Genomic DNA, 25,317 nt, shown 5'->3' on the forward strand with positions numbered 1-25,317 from the left:
CCCCTTTTTTTTTACTTTTCAAGATTTGGTTAATTTACAAAGAAAAATATTCCTACTTCATGCAGAAGTATTACATTTGTATTTTATAGCACAGGACCATTACAGAACTGCTGTCATCTGATAAAACAGGTCATTTAAATTAAAAAAAAAAAAAAAAATAGCAGCTCTTTGCACTGAGGAACTGAATTTCTGAATTAAAGGACAATACGTGTTCTCATCTGTCAGGCTGAGAACATCTGAAATCCTCTATGTATCTCCTTGTCTACAAAAAGCACTGCCTGCACATTTAAGGTAGTTCCAAGTTTCCTGGTTTGCTGTTCTCAGCTGGTATTTGTTTTCCCATATGTCACTTGACTAAGAACTAAAAAGTTAAAATGTCTGTAAAGCTATCACTTGCTTCTCTAATACAAAAGTAGTTTTAAAACACTGATGTAACTAGGAATCTGATTGTGATCCTCTATGAATTGAGCCTGTTTGGATATCTTTGTTCATACCTGCAGACCTAACTGTGTTTGTTCACAGGGAATCACTCTAAGCATAACAGCTTCCTCATCGGGAGGCCGTAGTAGGAAAAGTTTCAAACCAGAACACAGCCCTCAGCAATTCAAAGCTAAATCTAATGCAGTGACTTAAAAGTGTAATTTCTGCCCATGGCTCCAAGAATATGACAGTTCTGCATTTTACATAGAAATGTTACAGTTAGAGTAAGTAAAAAATTTTAGTTTACAAATGGAAAAGATCTTTCTATTAAAAAAAGACATTTCACGTGGTTACCTTAAATAGTTCTTATATGCACCGTTCCACATTGTGGAAAAGCTGAAATATGCAGTCTGGACTCCACAAGTTAAAGAAAAACAGAATTATATGTATTGGCACAAATACTTACATCTACATCTGTACAAAGTAAAAAAAGCTGACAACCCTGGTCCCACCAGTGCAGCGTATTCAACTGCTCTCCAACACACACTTTCCTATGTGACTGCCAACGAGCGACAGCGAGATGGGAACTTAGACTTAAGAGTGTGGTGCCAAAAAGTTCCAAACTGCTTTGTCAGTCTCTAAACAAAGGAAATCAGAAGTATATCCAAAAAAGCGTCAGTCCACTCAACATGCTTGCAGCTGTGAGGTCACTGCAACTGCACTCGGTACGCGCCTATTAGCAGCTTTACCTGTAAAAGCAAACAAAGGTTTCATATAAAGAATGTTCACATGTAACTGCTGTGTTAATATAAGAAAAGCATGAGAAAAGGCATACAATTGCTAGTGACTGAGAAAGAAAAAAAAAAGGAATTTACAATCCATGTTTAATAAAATCCGTTGATAGCAGCCCTACCGAAGCATGAATGGCTTGTAAGAGGACTCAAGTAGAATCCTACTGCATTAGGTGGTGTTTAAACAAGTTAGCCCCAAATCTGAACTAGACATACACATATATTTCCATCTGAATACAAGTTCAATTTTTTCCCTTTTAAAAAAAAAAAAACAACATAAAAAAGTACAATAAAACATTTAAGAGTCTAAGTTTTAAATCTGAAGATCTAGAAAATTTACTGGTGCATCTTCCAAGGATAAAATAAATGCTACCAGAACAGGATCTGTTATTCATCTTGCAACATGTAGTGGGACTACTGCCCAAACCACCTGGAAAATACAACAGACTACACAGACTATTTAAAAACAGACTGCATATCCTAGTAAATACTTCCATGTTCTCATAAACACACAAGCAAAAACATCTGTATGCAAAAAATAACTGACACTCCATGTACCTGTTAGTCATTAAACTCACAATATAGATGGGGAAAATGTTTAGCTGTAACATTACTTAATCCTGGTGCATGAATTATTCTGACTGCAGAATAAAAATATTTAATTATGACAGAACTAACACCCTTGGCAATGTTCCTAAGTTCTGGCAATGTCACAGGATGGAACTGTAACTGATGGGAACTGGGATGAGGAGACAGTGGAAAGTCCTTAGTTTTACATTTGCAATGTACAACTAAAAGCATTTAGACTATGGAGGAGTTATTGTACAACAAATTAACATACGCATTTAATTTTGAGAGCATTTTGTACCTTGGCAGTAGGAGCTTCTGCCAACCGTATAAAAAGCTTGTTAAGGCCTGCAGTAGGGCTGAAGGAATAAATAAAGTGACTGTCCTAAAAGGAAAAAGAAAACGGACAAAGTTAATGGCAGGATATGGCTGGAAGTGCTATGCGAGTGGACTAGCAGAACGTGACATTTTAACTACGCATTTTTTGAAAGAAAATTGTCTATACTGCAAAGAACCTTTAGTGCAACCACAGAGAAAACAAGAGGACTTGAAAAAGCATGCATAGTGATGCATTTAATAGATTTTAAAAAAATAATCAAAAATAGAAATTAATCATTAGAAATAGGAGGTAGGTTGTTAAAACAAGGCAAAGCAGTTATATTTAAGAACTTACTTGGGTCAAAAATTTGAGAGGCTAGGTGAATTTGAGAAGTAAAACAGCTTTAAATTCAGAATTCTGACCTGCCTGCTCAAACCCTCAGTTCTGAAGTCACAGAATCACAGAAGGGCTGAGGTTGGAAGGGACCTCTGGAGCTCGTCTGGTCCAACCAGGCACCATCTGGTGCTCAAGCAGGGCCACCTAGCAGCAGGTTGTCCAGCACTATGTCCCTGACTTTTAAGGCATACATCTTTATGGAGTCTAGTATATGCAAGGTTTGTAGTTCTCTCCATATACAAAGAAGAATTAAGTTTCATTTAAAAAAAACCCTATCATGATAAAATAATGCTTCATCACAATACTCAAAATCGAAATTAAGGTACTAAGACTTCCCAGGTTGCTCCGTAAAGACTTTATAAAGCAGTTTTACAGTCAATCAGTTATATGAGAAGATTTACCAAAAATACAGGGAGCTGGAATTTGTCATTTAAAACCACAGCTTGTACGCTACATGGTCCACAGAGCCGAGCTATGACTTCTTTACCAAAGAAATTTGCATGGAAAACAAAGAGAAGAATTCCAGATCCTGAAAGGGAAGGCAATTCAGTCACATGAATTTGAAATGAGATCTGTTATTTAGAACAACTGCATATACTGAATGTTTGAAGACAGGTACAGATATATATATATAAAAATATAAACATTATGTAGTATATATTAAACACTGATGGAGTATCAAAGCAACATGCAGAAATCCAATCTCCCAAGCCAGTGGATCCCAGCACAGAACACAACTGACTTGGCCACTAAGTTATGGTCTTTTGGCAGCAGAAATAGTTTTATGTGGCTATTAGAACGGAAAGCAAAATGGCTACAGCAATCCTCGGTACAGTTCACCTCTGTGGTTTCAGGCTTACCTAAAGAGAGTTATGAATTTAATGTGGTTTGGGTTGTCTGTTCTCTTGGTAAGGACAACCAAGCCCAGTCCATTATAGATCTTTATGAACTGCACTGAAATTCAATAAGTGACAATCTTCTATACTCACAAATGCCTCATTTTAATACAAAAACTTATATAAGGTTTCTTAACTCTATAAAGGATACCCATAATCAAGAACTGTAAGACTTATATTACAACTCTTAACAACCAGAAAACCAGGCAGACACAAACACTTTCAATCTTAGCTTAAGTAGTATTTCAGTCACATTAATGTATTATTTTGAGAAAAATCAGTATCAGTAGAGATTTCCCTGATATACTCGAAAGGTGAATAAAAATGACTCAGCTAAGCCAAGCATCAGAGATTAGTATCTGGATTCCTGAAAGGATGAAGAAACATTCCTGAGTATCTTGGGAATTTGATTCCCAGTTTTTTCAAAGGGTCTGTGGACAAAACAGAGTTAAAGATGCTGGCTTCTTTTTTTTACAGCAGTTCTAGACTGCATTTGCATCATGATAGTGCTGTGACTACGCTCCAAGACTCCAGTGCATTAGGTACTGTCTACAAAACAAGATGATCCACTATGAGATTTTTTAAGTATGCTCTTAGATTAAGCTTTTTCAAGATTATTAGTTCTAAGGTAAACCACTCCTTTCCTATAATACCTGTCATTTAGCTAACATAACCCTCACAAAGCTACTGTAACCCATGAATGGAAGAAAGAAGCTATGTATGTGGCAATAAAAAAAAAACCTCTTAAAAAAAAAAAAAAGATACACACAAACCCCACCCACAATGCTTCAAAACATCGCTCTTCTCCCTATACTCCATAATCAGAGCATCCTTAATGTAATGTACTGCAATATAATGTCATACAAAAATAATTTCGCGTAGCAGATACTTTAAGACATACTTACAAGGCAGTTTCTTTTGTTCTTTTAAAAAAAAAAAAAAAAAAACACAAACAAAAGCCCACCACAACAACAAACCCCCTACCTTCTGGCACATTTTGTGGGGGTTTATAGTTAAAATCTGTAGAAAAGTCTGGCCCTTCACAGAGACGATGACACGCAATTGGAAAGACTGGCTCCAGCAAAGCAAGACGGGCTTCAAAATAATCCCTGATGGTATCTTCTGCTACTCTTGAGAGCCTAAAAAACAAAACAAGTGAGGCTTGTACTTCACATAGTAAAATTACTTTACCAGACAGACTTGATGAGAGCTGACGTAAAAAAGGATTCCAGATTACCTTTTTGGATTCCCAATGTTGAGGAGTGAATGCCTTCATCACTAGCATTTATGTATAGATGAACCCCAAGTCCCAATACTTTGTTAATAAAACATTTTATCAGTGATCTGTTTGTGAAATTCATCTATTGGGTCCACAGAAATAAAAAGCTGAGACAAAGGCACTGCAGCAGATTAAAAAAAAATTCCAACTAGCCACATATTTTGAAGGCTCTTTATGTAGCAAGATGTCCCCAAAACATCAATGTGTACCTAGTGGCTAAACAGAAACAGACAAGCACTTCCCCAGCGTGGCTGATTTATCAACCTGAATACAAGTACAATGTAAAAATAAATAAGTCACTCACTGTATAATTTTACTGGCAATACTATTGGAAAAATGCAGTTCCCAATTAACTCTACAAAAATGCAGTGAAAAAGTAGCAACACTATCATTAAATAGCCAAATTGGGGGGTGGTGGGGGGGTGGTGTGTGTGTTTGATTTTTGGGTTGGGGGTGTTAATTTAAGCGAGTAGCCTAGCCTTCAAAAGAGACCACATTAACCAACAGTGTTTGGCACCTTTACAAGCTGGTTACTAAGTAATCCTCTTGAGAAAGCTGTTTTGACACAAATGGGTTTTAAACACTTTTGCAAGGCAAAGGTCCTGACTCTCCCAGCTTTCTAGCTTTTTGAGCTATTATTCAGAGCACACTTCCCCTCCATACTAGCTGAGATTACCATCTGCAGAATCTAAAACTTAGGTGTTTGATCAGAAAGAAACCACAAAAATCAGCATACCAAAGCAAGCCTGGAAGCCCATCTAGCCTAATTTCCAGATGCTAGACAAAGCCATATTAAATATGGGAAATTAAATAGTTGTCTTTTTTTGGCACACTGTCCTAGTTTCCAGCAATCTGATTTAGAGGCATCCAAAACTAGAGACTGTAGCCAAATCGCACCTCTCCTTAGATCTACTTAAACCTTTCCAAAATACCATGCATTTGTGACCACAGCATTCTGCCACAATGAGATCCGTAATTCAGTTTTTCTGTGCAAAAATATTCCTCCATTTCAAACCTATCACTAAATCATTTAACAGGATGGCCTGTAGAACCTGCCTCATGGCTTTGGGTTATTTTTTGTTGTTTTCTGATTTTATTTTAGATTTTGACCTTTTAATCTGTCCCAAGGTGATGTGTATGACCTCCCTTGGTCTATCCTCACAGAAGCTACTCCATGTCTCTGATCATCTTTACTTCTTTTTGCTTCCTCTGTTTTTGAAACAACGTAACTGGAATGGCACATGCTATTTAAGGCATTCGAACACCATGGATTTCCATTTTTTTTCAGCTCCACTACTACTATATTATCTTCCTTTTTGACTGATAAGAAGCACTGAACTGGTATTTTCAGGTAATGAGTCTAGAAGCTTCCTCAAGTGGCAAGAACTGTGTTACTCCCTGTATAATTCACATTACCAGTGATGCCCCCTGGACATCACTTTGCATTTATTAATATTTCATTTCAACTGCCATTTCACTGGCAAAATTACACGTTCAAGATCTTCCAAAACTCATTATTCAGATTAGCCAAAACTGAAGGTGGCAGATTTTAAACAGGAAACAAACTGGAAAAGGGATCAAATAGTGAATGAGTGACAAAGTTTCAATACACCGAACAGCAGGCACCAGATCACTTTTATCTGCATGCTTGCTGTTGCCTTCAAAACCTTAACTCACACGTCACGATTTCCTTCCCTGGGGAAGAATCAGCATACTCCATTTATCCACTTCAACTGCCCCTGCTCACTTTAACAAGTTCTCTATGTTTGAAAAATTATTATTAGTTTTTATGCTTTTAGCACTTTTTTTCCATTTAGCCTGCTGTGAGAAGAAAACATTCTATATAGCTTCTATCTGCTCAGGACAGAAGTCAGATGCAGTGACCTACAATACCTCAGACAAGCTTTACAGTGCATTAAAAATACTGGCATCACAATACTTTCCTCCCAGTATGGAACTGGATCAAAACACATTAGTTCAGCAAAAATCAGTAGCACAAGGTCTAGCTGGAAGCTAGTCACTACTGGTGTACCCCCAAGCGTCAATACTGGGTCTGGTCCTGTTTAACATCTTCATTAATAGTCTGGATGATGGGACAGAGTGTACCCTCTGCAAGTTTGCAGATGACACCAAACTGGGAGGAGTGGCTGATACACCAGACGATGGCACCGCCATCCAGAGGAACCTCGACAGGCTGGAGAAATGGGCCAACAGGAATCTCATGAAGTTCAAAGAGAAGTGCAAAGTCCTGCACCTGGACAGGAACAACCCCAGGCACCAGGACATGCTGGAAGTCACCCAGCTAGAAAAGCAGCTTGGCAGACACCAGGCTGAACACGAGCCAACAATGTGCCCTTGCTGCAAAGGTGGCCAATGGTATCCTCAGCTGTATTAGGCAAAGTATTGGCAGTAGGTCAAGTGAGGGGACCTGGAGTACTATGTCCAGTTCCAGGCTCCTCACTACAAGAGAGACATGGACATACTGGAGGGCCATGAAGATGATGAAGGGACTGGAGCATCTCTCCTATGAAGAAAGGCTGAGAGAGCTGGGACTGTTCAGCCTGGAGAAGAGAAGGCTCAGGGGTCTTATCAATGCGTAGGTATCAATAAATACCTGAAGTGAGGGTGTAAAGAGGATGGAGCCAGGCTCTTTTCAGTGGTGCCCAGTGACTGGACAAGGGACTATGGGCACAAACTGAAACATGGGAGGTTCCCTCTGAACATCAGGAAACACTTTTTTACTGTGAGGGTGACAGAGCACTGGCACAGGTTGCCCAGAGAGGTTATGAGGTCTCCATCCTTGGAGATATTAAAAAACTGTCTGGACAGGGTCCTGGGCAACCAGCTCTAGGTGGCCCTGCTTGAGCAGGGGGGTTGGACAAGATGACCTCCAGAGGTCCCTTCCAACCTCAACCATTCTGTATTGCTGTGATTCTGTAATTTCATAACTGAGTTCCTTTAGAATTCATAGGCAAATACAACCTTGCCCTGGAAATGTATTTAGTTGTATTTTAGTGGTTTGCACTAAAACTTTTTTTTTACCTGACATTTCACTTTGCAAACATTCCACAAATTTCTCTGCCTTACAGAAGGGCTCCCTAACCTCCATTGTGACCACTGCTGCAATGATCATATGGGAGTGTTTGCTTATAGAACTTACTTTTTAGACTTAGTATGCTTAAATTTAGTATTCTAAATCTAGAATAACATTCTAAAGGAAAGAGCACTAATAACTACTTAAAATAGAATAAGAATATTGGTAGTACTGCAGCACATATCGGTGACCATTACAAGGCAGTTTCTGTCAAGATAGATTTAGGATGTTAGCTGATGGGAAACACAAGAGATCAGAGACAGAAAACAGCTGGGGCTTTCTAAACACTAAAATAGAAGAGAATGAGCTTTGACTACAAACTACTGAATAGACTGTCTTATATTATATGGATAAATCATTGGGATAAAATCATCATAAACCAATAAAAGGATCTTGCACTGCACTGCGACAGTGTTCTTCCAGCACTAACTATGCATTCATGGCAAAATCACCTGCTGCAGAAACTCTGAGACCCTCCTTGAGTCTTCTCCAAGTTCAGAGATGACAATTTTCTACCCATGTATGTTAACTATCAGTATTCTTCCAAACTGATATTTAAACAGCTTGCTCCTTCTCTTTATGTTTTGTCTCCATTTAGCAGCCATATTCATCAGCTCAGTATATTTTACATGGCCATATGACATGAACGCTTCACATACCACATACACTGCACTACTCTTCAGTAATTCAGTTGCGTGATGAAGATTTTTATTTCCGTTATTACTGGCATGAAAGCTTTACCCCTGGCACTCAGCTCACAGCTGACATTTAAGGGTCCAACAACACCCTAACTATCTGCACTGACTTTTCATGGTGTTTTTTGTTTGGTGTTCTTTTGTTTGTTTCTAATTTTTTAATGCTTTTTAGCAAGGTATTGTATTTGGCACGCCCTAACAAGAGTTTACATTCAACTGTCCAGTGCTTACACACTTTTTAGTTTTCCCGATCGCTGTATTTCTTGTTTAAGGAATCTTTCACTTCTAGTAATTCCCTTTTCCTCCTTTCCATTTTTTTACTCAGTGTTTAAGCAAGTGTCTGCTAATTCTGTTAGCTCACATCATTTTCATTTCACACGATTTATTAGTTGCTTTCTGCCCAAACAAGATCTGTTTTCTTTCCTGACATCTCCTCCTCTTCCCCTTGGCTGAAACCAAAATTACGACGTGCCCAGCATTGCAAACTTTACCAGAACAAACTTCAAAGTACAGTTTACTCACGTTTCCAAATGACTCTTCAGCTGCTCATACACCAGTACGTTATTACATTGTTTAGCAAAATGCAGCGCACTGTTCTGATGCTTTGACAAAATGTTACAGTCTGCTCCACTTTCAATCATAAGCCGCACTATATCAGAATTCCCTCTTTTACAAGCCTGTGCAGAAAGTGAGAAGATGGAAGGATGGACAACAATGACAAATCCCTCCTTAGAACAGAGCATAACATTGGAGTAAGCAGAACTGCAGAAATTAATTAAAATCCAAAATCAGTTACAATTCAGAAAACAATTTTTCTGAATTGTTCTGTGAATGCTAACACAACTTGGAACTCAGGATCACGCTGCATAAATAATTTATCTTTACCCAGGCAACACTACGCACCTGATCCCACAGAAACACCAACACTCAGGGTTACCAAATGGACTTAATTAGGAAAAAGAAAAAATAGATAAAACAAACCCCAAAAGTTTGTGAAAACATGCTGGAGTTCAGTAACTGTAAACTTTCTTGCAATTGTTTACCTGAATAAATGGGTTTCTGCAGAAGTATTTGGAAAGATTAAGTAACACTTCCAAGTGCCTGTTTCTAGGAACCTCAGTTCAAATGGTACTTCAGGTGTGCAGTAAATTAACCGAATTTGCCCCAAATTGTTATTTAGCTATGTTAGACAGTCACTGTTATCAACTGCCTAAGTGTCCAAGGCTGCTCAATGTTACTTACAGCAAGAATTTCAGGGCATGTCAACCGAAGACTTGACAAAAGCACACGAAACTTTGTTTGATATAAACAAAAAAAAGTATTAAGAGGAGCACAGACTGTTTCAAGGGTCTTAGAATTTTCCATTACAACAAAATAAAAAAAAAAAATTAAAAGTTTCCTTTGTGATGGGAGGGAGTAAAGGTGCAGAACAGGCAGTGGGAAAAAGACGGCGAACCCATTATTTTGTTTCTGGTCTGCAATGAAATGACAAAAGTCAATCACAGCAACACTCAAGTGAAAGATTCTCCTTTCTGGAATTTTTCTCTTCCTGCTAACAACCAGATTATCTCAGTTTTAAGACCACATCTGCATTTCTTTGTGCCAAACAATGGAAGAGGATGATAAGCCACATTTAGGACTGTATGCTAATGGCATCTGCATTTATTGTTTAGATATAACAGTACATTAAAAAAAATGGATTAAAACACTGCCTAGAATAACTAAAAGTAGTATTTGTATTTCAAATATAGTACGTTTCCTAAATCAACTCTACAAATACGCTTTTATGTTTTATTAGTTTGCCAAAAGTATTTACTATTAAACCGTGTCAGGACAAATGTTGAATTTACCTTCATTAAAGCAGTTTCACCACTGCTCTGCTGCATGTTCACATATGCCCCAGCTTCCAGAAGAATAGCTACTGTTGTTAGAAAATTCTGAAAAAAAAACCCCAAACCACAAGACAAGTAAGTAGAAAATATTGTGGTTTTGCTTCAGAATATAAAGTGACATTTATTTAAAATCCATCAGTAAAATCCAAAGCATGAGGCATGACACAATTAACATCGTTCTCTCCCATGGCTAATAAAGAGCAATTCAGACTCAGGCAAATAGATAGCCATCAGTATTTACAATTCTTACTTTTTCTAAATCCTACAATAGTGAATGCCACAGGAAGAAAATGGTATATTTGCATGAATCACCAAACTGGAATCAAGCTCCCTTTTGGCCTTGTATCTACTGTACACGGGGAAACACATGAACAAACTTGAACAAAAGAGTGCATCCATGAAACATCCTCGAACTTACTAGTCTAGTTGGTCTTAGTTTGAGAAGAGGTTGCCACCGTCTCCATCTCCCGACTCTCGAATAGTAAACCCTGCTAAATCAGAGATTTGCTCTCAAAGTCTCCCAAGTTTGGATCCTGTGTAGCCAGAGATCGTAACAAGCAATTCTAACACAAGAACTTCAGCCCCCCTGACAGACAAATTCAGAGATACCCTTTGCCTCCACTTTCCCTCTAGGTAGCCCTACGATATTCTCTGCTCAGGGTAGGGTTTGTGATCAGAATTTATTTACACTACAGTAACCACAGCTGCTGAAATTATGCATTAAAGGTCACCCTGCTATATCCTGCTAACTACTTTTTAGGCATCATCCAAGGGAAAAAAATTGTGTACCACTGTTAAACATAAGTAAAAGAGCCAAGAACCACAAATACAACAATAACCAAGCCAACCTTTTCAGCTGCCTGTATCAATGCAGTTGTTCCATTCTTCTGTCTACCATTAACTTTAGCTCCTTTCCTGATTAGGACCCGGAGAAGGTCATCATGCCCACCAGCAGCAGCAAGCATTACTAGGGTCATTCCACTTGAGTCCTGCAACAAGAATCATTGCCATTAAAAAACCCCAAACCAACCAACCAACCAACCAAAAAAAACAACCACGCTTTAAGATAAATCAAAGCTGCAATACAAAAATTGCAAGTGCATCAACAGGTTTCACAAAGATTCCCCTCCTTGGCAGAAGAATTCACACGTACATGGCTGCCAGATACCGACAAACTATCACCTCCCACTTATCTTGTCCCAAGCGTCACACTCTGAGCTCCATCATCTGCAAAACTCATAACATGCTGAGGACCAGAACAAGAAGGAGGAAAAACAGAATGAGCCAGGAATAAAGGAAGAAAGGCAGCAAGGTATCTGAGGGTGGGGAAGACAGCAAGACAGTGGAAAGAAATTGGCAGCCACTGGAGGAAAAACACAATGGCTCAAGTCAGCTGCTACCACAATGCTGCCACTGGATTTTATCAGAGCGTAAGTATGAAGAGACTTCTGTGAGTGGCCAGTCTCCTCACTCATTCTTGCATTTTCCACCAGATACTACAATTCAAAGAACACATGCTTGCCTCAGTAGTTCATTTAGCAACTCTCTACTACGCTACGGAAGTCTTAGCATAATGTATAGTTCTTAAAATGCTACGTAATACAACTACACAAGATCACCAGTGAAAATACTGATATCAGAGATTTTAATCCTAAAAAATAGAACTATAGTACTATGTAACAGGAAAATAGATCCTTGAAAGAAAAAACAGTAAGAACACAGCTGATGAAGAACTGGCAGAAAACTAATTATTCATGGAGTGAAGTGGTCCCAGTCTGCCAAACAGAACATTCAAAATTTTTTTTGTTTGGTTTTTTTTTGGCACGTATAGATGTTTAACAGTTTAGCCACTTGACCCAATGGGTATCATCATTCCTTATACCATGTAAAGTTCTAAATGTAATATTCAGTTAAATCCAGTGAGCAAATCTGCTGCAAAGCCAGCTTCTGGGATGCTTCTACCAAACTCTACTTCTATCAAACTTCATTTTTTCTTTGGAAGACATGGATAACAAATAATTGAAGCCTCAAAAATTCTGAACTCCCTTCTCACCTTGTGCTTTTCTTCCAAGGTGAGACGGAAATCTGCTACTAGCAAGAGGGGAAAACTTTTCAAACAATCCAAACTTGTACTCTTCCCTCCCGCCCCCCTCCAATACTTCTATTGCAGAAAAATTACCTCTTGATCCAGATTATATTCCTCGTTTGAAGAAAGTGCCATCTTCACTGTCATATAATCTCCACTTTTAACAGCATCCCTCAGGAGAGCTAGAAAATAAATTCAATGAGGTTACAGGATATTTCACTTTGAAACACCAGCTAAGAAATGTCCCCTCGTCCCAGCAACTACTCACTACTCGATATCGGTTCTGTTGACACGTGGTTCTCATCTTCTCCATCAAGATGCTTCTGAAAGTCTTCGAGTGTCAGCCACTCTAACTGCATGTCCATACCCAAACTCAAGACTTGTTGCTTGCCATCTATCATGTATTTGATTTTATGGAAGAAAAGACGTAAAATAAGTAATAAGTAACTTATAAATTTCCAAACCATTCATTGCTTGCCATTGCTTCAATGATCAGCAGCTTAACATACTTTTCATTCAAATAGACTCTGGAAGTCAGCGTGGAATGGTTCCAAACAATGAAGGCTAAGTTACAAATGGATGTAAAATTCTTTTACTTGAAACAAACTGCTTATTTGTTGTAATAAATTAGGCTGAAGTGATAAGAGATGGTGAACACTCCATTACTACAATAGCAGAAACACACTGAGAAGTTATCAGTGAGTTTCAAAAGAAAACATTGTTTCAGCCTCCTGGGGAGACAAGAGTTGGAGCACTAAAAGATGCAAGCAGGAATGGAGAAAATATTAACTGCCAGTGCTCAACTTTCCCCTGCAATTGTTTCTACTGCTCACCAGAATTCTCCATTTGACACACATCCACTACTTCTCGATCGCCTTCTGCAGCAATGTAAGTCCATGTGTTTGTTTCATCTCTTATGTTCCTTCTTTCCTTGTACACCTTGCTGTCTTTTGATTTTAATTCTTCTATGAATTTATATTCTAGCGAAGATTCTTCTCTTTTGCAGTTATTCTCAGAATATTCACTTTTTTCTTCTGAAGCTACATTAAACAAGTCAAATGCACTTTTGATGTCCTTAAAGCCTAGAATATTAAGACAGTTACCAAGAGTGACTACTTGAGCCACTAAAGACTATTACATAACAAAGTTTAAGTGAGTGACCAGAGTCCATTCAGAAAAGGTCTGTTCTCTTTCCATAAGTTAATCATTGCTGAAGCGTAGGAGCAAGCTTAACAACATAAGCCAAAAATCGGGGAGAGCTAGTTCACCTCCAGCTACCCTGGCAAGTCTGAGTTCTGACTGCTTTCAACACAGTACCATCTTCTTTTTAAGAAATGTAGTTTAGAATTATGCGTAAATTACTACTTTGAAAATATGGTTCAGTATCAGTGATGAACAGACGAAGGACGTGTGCTGTATACGGAACAGTAATTAATCATTCTGTTTGTTACCACTTTTCTTAAGCATTGTAAGCATCTATGCTACTTTCAGTGAAAGATGTTTCTCTAGCAACAGTTGTTTGAAGCATCATAGCTCCTCCTATATCCATTCATGATTACCAAAGGTGGAGTTACCTAGTTTTCCTCAGTTCATCCTCAGAGTAGAGACAGAATTTATCCTGAATAAAATCATCCAGAATTTTAGTGAGATCAAGAGTGGTAACATTAATACTCCATTATAATATTAAGAATAGAAATACAACCTAGACATTTTTCTTCATGTACCAAATCATCCAGTTCTGGTGATATTTTAAGGGTTGTATAATATAACTCACCACTGTGGCTAAAGCAAGAGGCAAGAAGTTTGCCTGATGGAAATCTCTACTAGTTTTTCTAAACATAGAAATTGTGTATTCATAGTATCATCAGAACACTTCTGGAAATAGCCAATAGTTGGATGAATTCCTCTAAAAAAAAGATTACTGTTACATGCCACAGAAGCATAGTTGACAATATTAAATGAAAAAGGGCAAAATCTTGACTTGTCTACAAAAACGTTAGATTTCTATACACTTCCATGCTTCACACATGAAAGTACATACAGCATTCTCATGAAACATATATTAACAAAGCCATTAAACAGCAGACTTTTGCTTCCTAAAATAAAAGCAGAAATTCTTGTTTCTGGTATGTGTTACAAAACTATACAATATCCGCTCTTGTAGAAATAAGAGGAATTTCCTGAAGTGTCTTTCCCTTCTCTCTTTTAAGCCGTTAGCACTTACTTTTTAGGCTCTTTTGTTCTTTTCTGCTCTTTTCTTCTTTTTCAGACTCTTTTTTTTGAGATTTTTCTTTTGTTTCAGTTTTCTTTACTTCTTTCTCCTGATATTGAGAACAATGATCAAATTAAAGTGGTAGAGAAAAAATGGAAAATAAACTCCTTTCACCACTCCAACGATAAAATCTATTTAAAATTAATACTACTGAAACTTGTATATAACAGTTGTGGACATTCCTAAGAAAAGAATTAAACAGGTGAGTCAGGAGTTAAGCCTGTGAAGGCTTCTTCCATAACAGAAGAGGTGTTATTTCCAAAATAAACCAACTCAATTCAGATTTTTACTGCATCCCAGCCATACAAGGTGCTTTATGGCATGAGGTGCAGATATGCCAAAACAAGCATTTTGAAGGAAATTCAAAATTATGAACTTTTCATTTGTTCCAAATACCGAACCTGAATAGAATGTAATTATTTAAAAGTATCTAATACCTTTGTACCACCATATTCAAAGCAGTTATGATAGCACTGACTTGAACCTTAACTGGGAAAACCTGACATTTGTATACAGAAGGTTCCAAGTTTTCCAATTTACACATACAGAATGTTATGGCAACAGTCATTTGTGAAAAACAGACACTCAGAAAAATCCACCCAAACCCACCATATCCACACAGAAGATTGAACATAGCAATATCCAGTATCACAGAAATTTATGGTAGCTGTAGACATATAATCAAATTTGCCAAAATAGAATTCAACTGCCTCCACCAAAGGTTGCCTTTCTCCTCCTGTAATACTCTCTCTCCATTCAGCCAGCAAATTCCAAACTGCAGAGTAGGTGGGACAAGGCTCCTTGGCATGGCTTTGTATCAGCCCCCAACACTAGCCTCGTGCAGGGAATAGCACTGGCTTTCTGAAAAACTGCCCCAAAAGAAGTTCTCACAAGAACTACAGACTGAATTTATCATTAAATGCTACAATTTCTTTGGCACAGGAAAAACTTCAATTAAAATAGATGAATTTGGTGTATGATAACGTGCTAGCAGAGCCGAGACATTTAATCATCTTTCTTACCCCCTCCCTCCCCTCAACAAAACCTCAGCTTTTGATCACTGACATGATTAACTAGTAGCACAGAGCTCTGTTAATCCCAGCAGATGCCCAGTATTTAGGAGGAGACCCGTAACTTACTAAAGGGATTACCAGATATTTGCTACACAGAGGGGCTGTTAAAATCAGTAATCCTGAATTCCATTCCAGATTTCCAATACTGATCAGATGCACAACATACACTGCACATTTATTTTTGGAGGCAAATCGAATGGAAAGCATGGTTCAGCATGCAAACTGACTCCAGACAGAGCATACTGTATTATAAATTGACATGACAGTGTTCTGTAATCAGAGCTACATAAGGAAAGACAGGTAGCTGAAACATATGCAATGATTTTATCTGAAAGGAGTAATTTGCTTGGGCCAACAATTTAGTGAAGCCAAAAAGCCTTCAGAACTCTCCACCAAACCCACCCATATAATAAGTCCACAGCTGCCCTGGAGAATAACTAACCAGTTACGGAAAACATTGTTTAAGCCTCCTAGACTGAAAAAAGCAAAGAGCAGAATGCCTTCCTTGCTTCTTTGGTACCTTGGAGCATGACCTTCCATGGAGCACAACTGTGAAAAAGGCATACAGACAACCTACTGAGAGGGCTGGCTGGAGAGCCACAGGCAAACCAACTTCCACCTGCTGTTGATTTCTTCATGTTTGGGGTGACAAGATTTTTATACTACTGGTAAATAAAACAGAATTCCAAAGATTTATCTGATTATCATCACTGCTGTCTCTCTCTAACGAATGCTATAGCCTTGAACTATGAGAAAATACTTGAGTAATAGAGAGTGACACCATTTCAATTAATGAAATAACTTTTTGAAATTGGGCTATGCCTCATAGTAATTGCTTAATCTTGTTTACAAGAGCTTTCACCACTAAGCTCCTGCAAAAACGCTATTTTGTGTAGCTCTACTCTGAGATTATGCCACGTAATTCTCTACCCCAGAATCAACTTCCTTATGTTTAAGGTGGCCTACTCCATACATACAACAATCTTAAGCAGAGGACCACAGCTGAACCTACAGAAGAAACTCACTGCCACGGAATTATGGCCTCAGAAGAACTGGGATATAATCCAGTAAGTATCAAGGTGTTTTGGCTGCAATCCTGTTACAAATCAGAAAGGGGTTTCTCTGAGCAGCCAAAGTTTTATGAACTGTAAACCGTATTAGAACAGCTGAAAGGAATTATATTCTCAGAAACATTCCAGAAATATTGTCGGTTTTTTTCCATTTTTTTTCTTTTACCTTTACCACCCTGCTTTTCTTAAAACACTACTGTATTAAATAAGGAAAAATAAATATTCCAGTATTTGCTTAGCTCATTTCTTAGAACAGGTACAGCATTTGTAATTAATATGAAACCATGTCATGAAACATTCTCTATAAGCACCCCAGGAATTCTAACAAGACAAGCCAGCTGCACAATTATCTGGGAGACTTGGGTTTAGAAGCGATTTCAGCATTCCAGTTCTCAGGTAGGTGCCAATGCACATAAGATATAATGGAGTGGCTGGCTTTTGAGAGAGATCAAGTACATGTTTTAACTCAAAAGTGCACTTCATTGTGCAGTGTTGGATGGATAGTTGCTCCAGGCTGAATGTCTTACTACACAAGTAGAAAAAAGTCAAACTGAGGCAACTGTTGAAGGTGGGGGGGGAACGAAGCTAAAAATGACAGCATGCTTTGGAGAAACAATAGATTTCATTCTAAGTAAGTACACATAACAAACAGCAGAAATTCATACTTTCATATTTAAAAACACCCTTCTCTCCTGAAGTGTTCCCTCCTTCATAGTGTTCAGAATCCAGAAATTTTTCAGTCTCTCCTATACATTGTGCACTGGGCCTTTCTTTAGCTTCATACAGCTCATTAACTTTCCAATTTGTATTTTTCTCTTTGCCATCATGAACAGTAGCCTTTTGAGATATCTGTACCTCAAAGAAGTTTGATTTAATCCCCAGCTCCCACCCCAATGCCTTAACATTGCTTACCTCCCCAGTTGAATCAGTGGACTTGCGCCCTCTTTCATCAGCACTCAATTTCAAACCCTTCTGCACTGGTGAAGGAGCAGCTGACACTTTCTCCAACTCTCCAGGTACCGTTTTTAATTTTTCTTGACCTTTTTGCTTTTTGTGCATGCTTTTCTTCTCTAAATAGTTATCTTGAGTTTCCACTTTTCTACCTTCCTCTTTATAATCTTCAGCTTTCTCAATTTTTTTCTTCTTTCTTTTAACCTTAACATCAATGCTATCATCTTCATTACTTGCTGATCCATCAAGATGCCTATCAGCAATGGAATCTTTTTCAGCAATTTCTTGTTCCAATCTCTCTTCTCCACTTATTACCTTTTGCTTCTCGTCTTTATTTTCAGAATTTAAGTCTGAATTTTCATTATCAGTTCCTTGAGAAAATACATCATCTAGAGTACTTGATTCTGAGTCAAACTGAACATCTCCATGTTTCTCCTTCCGTGATTTTTTATTTTCTTTAGAATCTTCTTTAGATTTTATTTTTAAATCTTTATTTTCTCCCTTCTTTTTCTTGATTTCTTTAGTATCTTCTTTCCTTTGCTTCTTTGGGTCCTTTGAATCCTCCTTGGTTTCTGAAGTCCTTTTTTTTGGTTTTGAATCTGAAACCAAAGTATCTGAGGAATTTTCACATTCTGTCCTGCGTTTGTCTTTGAGTTTTGCAGACTTAGACTTTTTCTTCTTCAGATCGTCTGGACTTCTATCCTCTCCATCTTTTGACTTCTTCTTTTTCTTCTTTGGTGAAACATCATCTTTTGTTTCACTTTGCCAGTCACTGTCAGATTCTGCTTCAAATACGTCTTCATTTAGAGACAGTTTCTAAAAGGTAGGGAAAAAAAGAAAAGATTTCTTTCCCCATTAAACTGTATCACTTTGGTGTAAACTATACAAAAATGGTAGCGGTGGTGCTTGAGAAAAGTAAATTTTTAAACACTTCAATCTTTTTATCAATGCAAACATAATTCCTCATTGCCAAACTGTAAAATCTGTAAATACAATTCTAGCTCACTTATTTAAATTACATTACTAACTGCTTGGATGAGAATCAATACATAAACAAGTCAAGTAACCCAATCAGACATCCAACAACCAGATTCCAGAACAGAACTAAATCTGAACTATTTTACATCGGAAAAAATTAACCTCATTTTGTAAAATTTACCTATGGGTTTCCCAGAAGTAGGGTACCTGTTTTCAAAGAAGATTCTTACACTTCATCTTCAAACTGAGCAGTTAAAAAACAAAAGAAAAAGCCATATACTTCCTTCTTGCAATTAATTTTTCTGTATTCCTATCTTATAAAATGTAATGGTTAACATGCAAAAATTCACCAATCTGCTACACAAAGCAGGAGGATGAATTGAGCAGTGCCCAGCTTCACTGACAAGACAATATATGCATGTGGGTAGGGAAAGGGGGTCGTTTATGTTGTCAGAAACAAACCGAAATGACCATATGTCATTTGTATAGTCCCATTAAAAACGGAAATAAAGTTTAGATGGATTGAGAGTCTACAAGTAAACTTGTCAATTAACAAAAAAATCTCTAACCAGAGAGCAGCAATACTATGCAGTTTCACATGAAACAAAACACTTTTAGATTGAAGAGATTCTTTAAGTCTTCTTAATTCCATATCCCAAATGTCTTCCCCTCTCCCTCCCCCCATTAGCAGAGCCTAGATAGGGAATATGTCTTCAGTGCAAGATACCAGAAGGTGAAACACACCTGTATGTCTTTTTTAACAGGTTTAGGCTTATTGTCCACAATTTTTTTTCTGAATTCAAGGAGCACTTCCTTGCAGTCTTCCAAATGAACCTCTGGTTCCCAGGTATCATCATCAGAGGTATATCCTTTCCACCGTACTTTGTAGAGAATTTTACCCTGTAAGAAAAAAACCCAACATCTAATACAATACAGCACAGTATTGCATCACCTACTCAATTCTTGGGGATCTCAGCGGATATATCATTTTGTGTATATAGAAATGAATATAATCGGAGTTCAAACCAATGCTGACATAAGAATTCCCAGAATTGTTTCCATCTGCATCGCATACTGAACTAAGTAGGCTGTAAAGCGTTCCACTAGTTGGAGTGGTTTTATCCAAAATATTTGTAATATCTAAAATTTGTTCAGAACCACAGCTACAATGTACAAATCATAAACTCCCAGTCATTTCACTGAAATGGATTTTCTGACAGTTATGAAACTAATTTTTTTAAAAGTTTTAATATTTATTCTATTAAAATTTCAAACTTGAATTGCTTCTCTTTGCTCAAGAAGTTGGTATAAAACCTTAAGATTTATAATGCATTAACACCATTCACCTAGTTTTATATTAGAATTTATGACTTATGTTAGATTTGTAATCAATGTCACTTTTGATAAACCGAAATACCAACAATTAGGAAAAAAACCCCAACCACCAATGAGATCAAGTTAAACCTAGACAATATCTGAGTGTGTGCATCTCAGTGGAGTTAGTTACAAAGATTTTGGTAAAAGATTACATACAAAAGCCCTAGACCAATTGTTTCAACAGTATTTAACTTCACCATAGGATGAAATCGCACTTTTCAGTCTCTATCTTGTTTTGTCACTAGATTAGAAAGTTTTTCGCCATTTAAAAAAAAAAGGCAAGCTTCCCACCAAATTATCTCTTGCCTTTCTCCTAAATAAATTAAGTAGTCTGAATCCTTATGTTTCTCAAGATGGACTCCTTTTCTTGCTGAGAGGCAAGGCTTATTAGCTTGGACTCAGCATGCTGCTGATATAGCCAGAAAAGTGGCAACTCAGGGCCTCCTGCACCAAGCTTAACTGAAAAGCAGAGACATGTCCTATGAAATCAATGCGGTCACCTTTATTGATTAAACCTGCAGTCTCTTTAAACAGATGTATGGCAAAAGCTAGCACCAAACTTGAGAAAATCCATCGTCCATATAAAAAAGTTAATAATGAATACAAGGCAATGCAGCCATTCCTGAATTTATTTTCTTAAAAAAAATTAAACAAAAAGTATTAGCAAACGTACTAAGGAAAGCACCTTTGGAGAGGCAAAATAATAGTATCTCTTTCTTTCAAAAATATATTGATAATGCTCTGAAAGATCCTACACTGCTAACCAAGCCTGGAGAAGTAAAGCATCAAAAGAACTGCCATTTGACACTTACTATTAAATGTATTTATATCCATAAATTTACATTTTTGCCTGAGCACCATTAACCTTTGACCAAGCGTATATACATGCCGTTACACTTTAGCGATCAATTCTACTTACAATCTTCTGTATTTTGCTTCACAGACACAGAAATAAATAGCCTATGCTCAGATACATCAGTGTAATACTTCTCCTCTTATAACTTAGCTTAACCATATACTCTTGATTTAGGAATTAGTTTTCAAAATCATGTTCACCAGACTCTCTTTCTTTCTTCTAATGGGGTTACTCATGAAATAAACGACTAGTATCTTTCTTATTACAGTCACAGAGTAATTTAGGTTATAAGGGATCTTCAGAATTAACAAGTAAAATTCCCTGCTCAAAGCAGGGCCAACTAGATCAGGCTGCTCCAGAATCTGTCCAGTCAAGTGTATCTGTTCCATGTTCCAGCTTGTGTCCACTGCCTCTCTCATCCCTTCACTGTGCACCTCTGAGAAGGATCTGACTGTGTCCTCTCTACATCCTCCCAGTAAGTAAATACAGATAACACTATGATCACCCCCGATTATTCTCTTCTTATGGCAGAGCAAACCCAGCTCTCTCAGCCTGCTATGCTCCAGCTCCCTAAACTGTTGTCATAACCCTTCACTCCAGTATGTCCAAGTCTCTTCTGTCCTGGGGAGCTCAGAACTTGACACAGTACTCCAGACACATCTCACCAGTGCTGAGAAGAGAGGAAGAAACATCTCCCTCGATCTGCTGGCCACACTCTTGGATGCTGTTCACCACATTCTTGGACACTGTTGACCTTCTTTGCAGCAAGAACTGCTGACTCATGTTCAACTTACTTGTCTGTGGGGACTCCCTCCTCCTTTCCCACAAACCCGCTTCCTAGCCAGATGGCCTCTCACCTGTCCGTGGTACAGGGTTATGCCATTTCAGATGCAGAACTTCAGTTCACTGCAGAGCTACTGTTACACCCTTGTAACTCAGGTACAAAATGAGTTAGAAGTCCTTTTTTCATTAATTGAGAAAGCTGGATAAAATAAAGTCTAATGCAGACGTAAGACTATTTGGCTGTTGAATGACTCTACATCCAGTACATGGAGAGTGATACAAAAATGCAGCTGAAGTGAAGACAGGAGACTGATCATCATACTGAAGATACATACACAGCCTTACACTCACCTGTCAACATTATTTTACTCCACATTGTTCTCTCTTTCCTCTGTATCACTTACAAATAATAGAACAATTCCAAGCATTTTTATACTGCTGTAGCTTCTACGAGAACTAGTGATGGGCTAGAACCAACTCCTACAGAAAGGGGTATCACCATGCCATTAAAGAGCAGAGAGTTAAGGTTACCCATTTCCACTGGGGAATTCACCATTTGCAATGGAACTTGTTGGTTTAGTATAATTGTAGTGCAGTATGAAAGGCTTTCCAGATATACTGAGAGGAAACATTTCCAAACTTTTAGTGCTTGTTTTCTTAAGCAGGACACGTTAATGTTTCATTTATCAGCAGGTCTAACTCCCCAGCCCAATCCCATCCCAGGAGTGCTGTCCCTCATGCTACCACTACTACAGCTCCAGCAACATCAGGACTATGAATGAGAAGAGCTTCTCTGTGCGGTGCTCTCCAGCTCTCCCGCTTCTGCAACGGTGACACAGGATCACAGTGACTGGCCTCATACTGTGCTGGAGAGTGGCCGACTCAGTGTATCTGCTTGGACTTTGTATCAGACTTGGGAATCTGCAAGCTGGGAACCACTAGCCTAAAGCAGACTACATAAAATATACTCCACTGAATGTAACACAGCTTTTCCCAGCCATTTTGGAAGTTAGGACTGGGTGTGAGTATGTGTCTTGCCCTGTATTTCTGAAGCACAGGAGCACGGCCCCCATTGAAGAGCAACGGAAAGGTGACCTGATGCAATTGGAGCCCATGGTACAAAGCTACAACCAACACATACTGGGTAAGGGACATGCATACAGCAAAGCTAACTGCACTGACCCAGCCTGCAAACCTCAAGTGCATACAGCTCAGAACCTGCTGCAAAATGGGCTGCTTAGAGGAGGAGGATGACAGAAAGAGGGGGCGTAACACACCTTTTTGGTGTGTTACATTTGGCACATGCCAATGACATTTTAAAGAGATGGTACTTGATGTATTCTGGTACTCTTTAGGAGTGTGTGGAATGGTATGACTCCCGCCCTGCCAGTATACAGATTTTAGGTTCCATCACTGCAGGGGGAAGGAAAAACAAAAAAAGGAAAAAAAAAAAAAAAAAAAAAAAGGAGTCCTCTTGTTTTCAAGCCGGACTTATTATTTTGACCAACACTTCATACAGGCAAAGCTATCAATACTATATTACTTCAAAAGCGTAACATTCTTAAGCCATCAAGATATTTCAGCCAAGATACAATGTAATCATGATAGCATCACAAATATCTAAGAAATTATTGATCTGAAGGTTCCCCAACCTAAGGGTTTCAAAACCCTGATGTTTTGCACTAAACAGGTAGAATTCTATACTATCATGTACCTGACTGAAGCGTAAAATAATAACCATAAATTAGACACACAATTTTCAGACACAAAATCATTAAAAAAAAAAAAAAAGCTGTGTTAATAATTTTTTGTATTTGAGGTTTAGGAAATTTCAGAATAACTTCAACCACTCCAGGCTGCTTTCAAAGAAAGAAGAGAAGGTATGATATTTCTTTCCAAACAAAGCAAACATCACTACAGCTAGTTATTTTAATTAGAAGTCTCTTATTTTAAGAGGTCTTCACACATTTTATAAGCCAGTAAACATAGTCTCACTAAGCATACCTTGAAACCACCTCTGAGTTCTCCATTATATTCAATCCTGCCCATTTCTGCAAACACTTTACATCAAAACACTACTGCAGTTCAGCTATAAGAGCAAAGAGTAGTTTAACAATGCAGACAAAAAAACCTCGGTAAAGATACTTCAGATTTAGCCTCTTTAGTCAAAGCTGTAAGATACAAAAAGCCTCCTTACAAAACTATGCACAATGTGTTTTAAAATACAGTTATAACGGAACTACTATTTTTGCGTGGTTCTCGCCCAAGTATAAAGGAATCGCGCAGGAAGATCTGCCTGAACGGCAGTCTCTGCCTGTGCAGCCTGCACAGCCTGCGCGCACTGAAAGCGAGGGAAGACCACGAGACGACCGAGCGCACTCAGGCCCACCCTGCTGCCAGCGCACGGTTTACAACCGCTCCCGACTCCCGCGCACCTCCTCGGGGAGCAGGGCGAAACCCGACCCCAGGGCGGCCGCCGGCCCCAGTCAGGGGGCTGCCGGGCTGCCCGCCAGCCCCGCCACCGCACGGCGCAGCAGCCTCCCTGAGGGACCCGCCGCACCGCCCGGGGGGGCCCCGCCGCAGCCCCAGAAGAACAGCCGGGGACGCCGCGCTGACAGGCGGCGGCGCCGCGCACTCACCCCCTCGGTCTTCACGTCAAGGATCTTCTCCACCTCGAACACGTCCTCCTCCTCCTCCTCGCTCTCCCCACCGCCCCCGGCCTCCCTGCCGGCTGCCGCCGCCGCGCCCGCCGCCTTGCCAGCCCCGCTGCCGTCTTCCTCCCCGTCCTCCTCATCCTCCGCCGCGGCCGCCGTCTCCTCCTCTTCCTCCGCCCCCTCCAGCCTGGCCGCTGCCGCCGCCGCCGCCTCAGCCCCACTCCCGGCCGCCGCCGCCATTTTGGGCCGAATTTCAAACGACAACGGTGAGAAGCGGCTGCGACATCCACCGCCGGGCGAGGAGGGAGCGAGGCGGCCGCCGCAGCCAATCGGCGCCCCGCCAGCCCATGACGCACGGGGGCGGGGCCCCGAGCCCGGAGGCCTTCGTGCCCTCAGCGCGGGGGCCCGCGGCAGCCCGTGGGTGGGGCTGCGGAGCGAGACTCCCGCGGGGCGCGGAGCGGGCTGGGGGCGGCGCGGAGCGGCCTCTCGCCGGTGGCCGCGGGCGCCCGGCGGGGCCGCGCTGTGACGGACGGCGGCTCCGCTCGTCACGGGGCGGGCTGTCCTCCAGCCCGATATGCGCTGCAGAGCTGGGCGGCGGGAGCGGGAAGCCCTGTGCCGTCCCGCTCCCGCCTTTCTTGCCAGGCTCTGCTGTCGCCCGCCGGTGCTGGCCGTCGCGGGTCTCGGCCCTACGGCTGCCGAGAGCCCCGGTCCTGTCGGAGAGAGGGGCGAACGCCGGATGATTGCTGGGGCTGCCTGTCTGCACGCTGGCCCGGGGGTCCCTTCCTCGGAAGCGTGACCGAAGCCCCGCTCGGCCCCCTTGTGAGGTTTCGCTGCCTGGCGCAGGAGCCCTCCTCCGGAGAGGGGGTGG

At 39.8% G+C, this 25,317-nt stretch overlaps 1 protein-coding gene across 1 annotated transcript; it reads right to left on the bottom strand.

Annotated features, from left to right (window-relative positions):
- Positions 1 to 4: 4 nt before the first annotated feature.
- MPHOSPH8 (M-phase phosphoprotein 8) lies at positions 5 to 25,026 on the bottom strand. Its single transcript, XM_075490953.1, has 14 exons — positions 24,435 to 25,026; positions 19,524 to 19,679; positions 17,763 to 18,617; positions 14,660 to 14,756; positions 13,269 to 13,517; positions 12,704 to 12,829; positions 12,529 to 12,617; positions 11,198 to 11,338; positions 10,308 to 10,394; positions 8,980 to 9,134; positions 4,374 to 4,528; positions 2,895 to 3,022; positions 2,080 to 2,163; positions 5 to 1,169 (listed from the first exon to the last, which is right to left on the bottom strand). The coding sequence occupies exons 1-14, from the start codon at positions 24,687 to 24,689 to the stop codon at positions 1,128 to 1,130; spliced, it is 2,619 nt and encodes an 872-aa protein (XP_075347068.1). The 5' UTR covers positions 24,690 to 25,026; the 3' UTR covers positions 5 to 1,127.
- Positions 25,027 to 25,317: the final 291 nt, after the last annotated feature.

This window comes from Mycteria americana, chromosome 1 (assembly GCF_035582795.1).
Source record: "Mycteria americana isolate JAX WOST 10 ecotype Jacksonville Zoo and Gardens chromosome 1, USCA_MyAme_1.0, whole genome shotgun sequence".
NCBI classification, from domain to species: Eukaryota; Metazoa; Chordata; class Aves; order Ciconiiformes; family Ciconiidae; genus Mycteria; species Mycteria americana.

Coding starts and splice junctions, on each gene's coding strand:
- MPHOSPH8 (XM_075490953.1), bottom strand. CDS start 24,689: ATGGCGGCGGCGGCCGGGAGTGGGGCTGAGGCGGCGGCGGCGGCAGCG. Junction 18,618..19,523: donor CTGTTAAAAAAGACATACAG/GTGTGTTTCACC, acceptor CCTACCTTTTAG/AAACTGTCTCTAAATGAAGA. Junction 12,830..13,268: donor GTGTCAAATGGAGAATTCTG/GTGAGCAGTAGA, acceptor AATACATGATAG/ATGGCAAGCAACAAGTCTTG.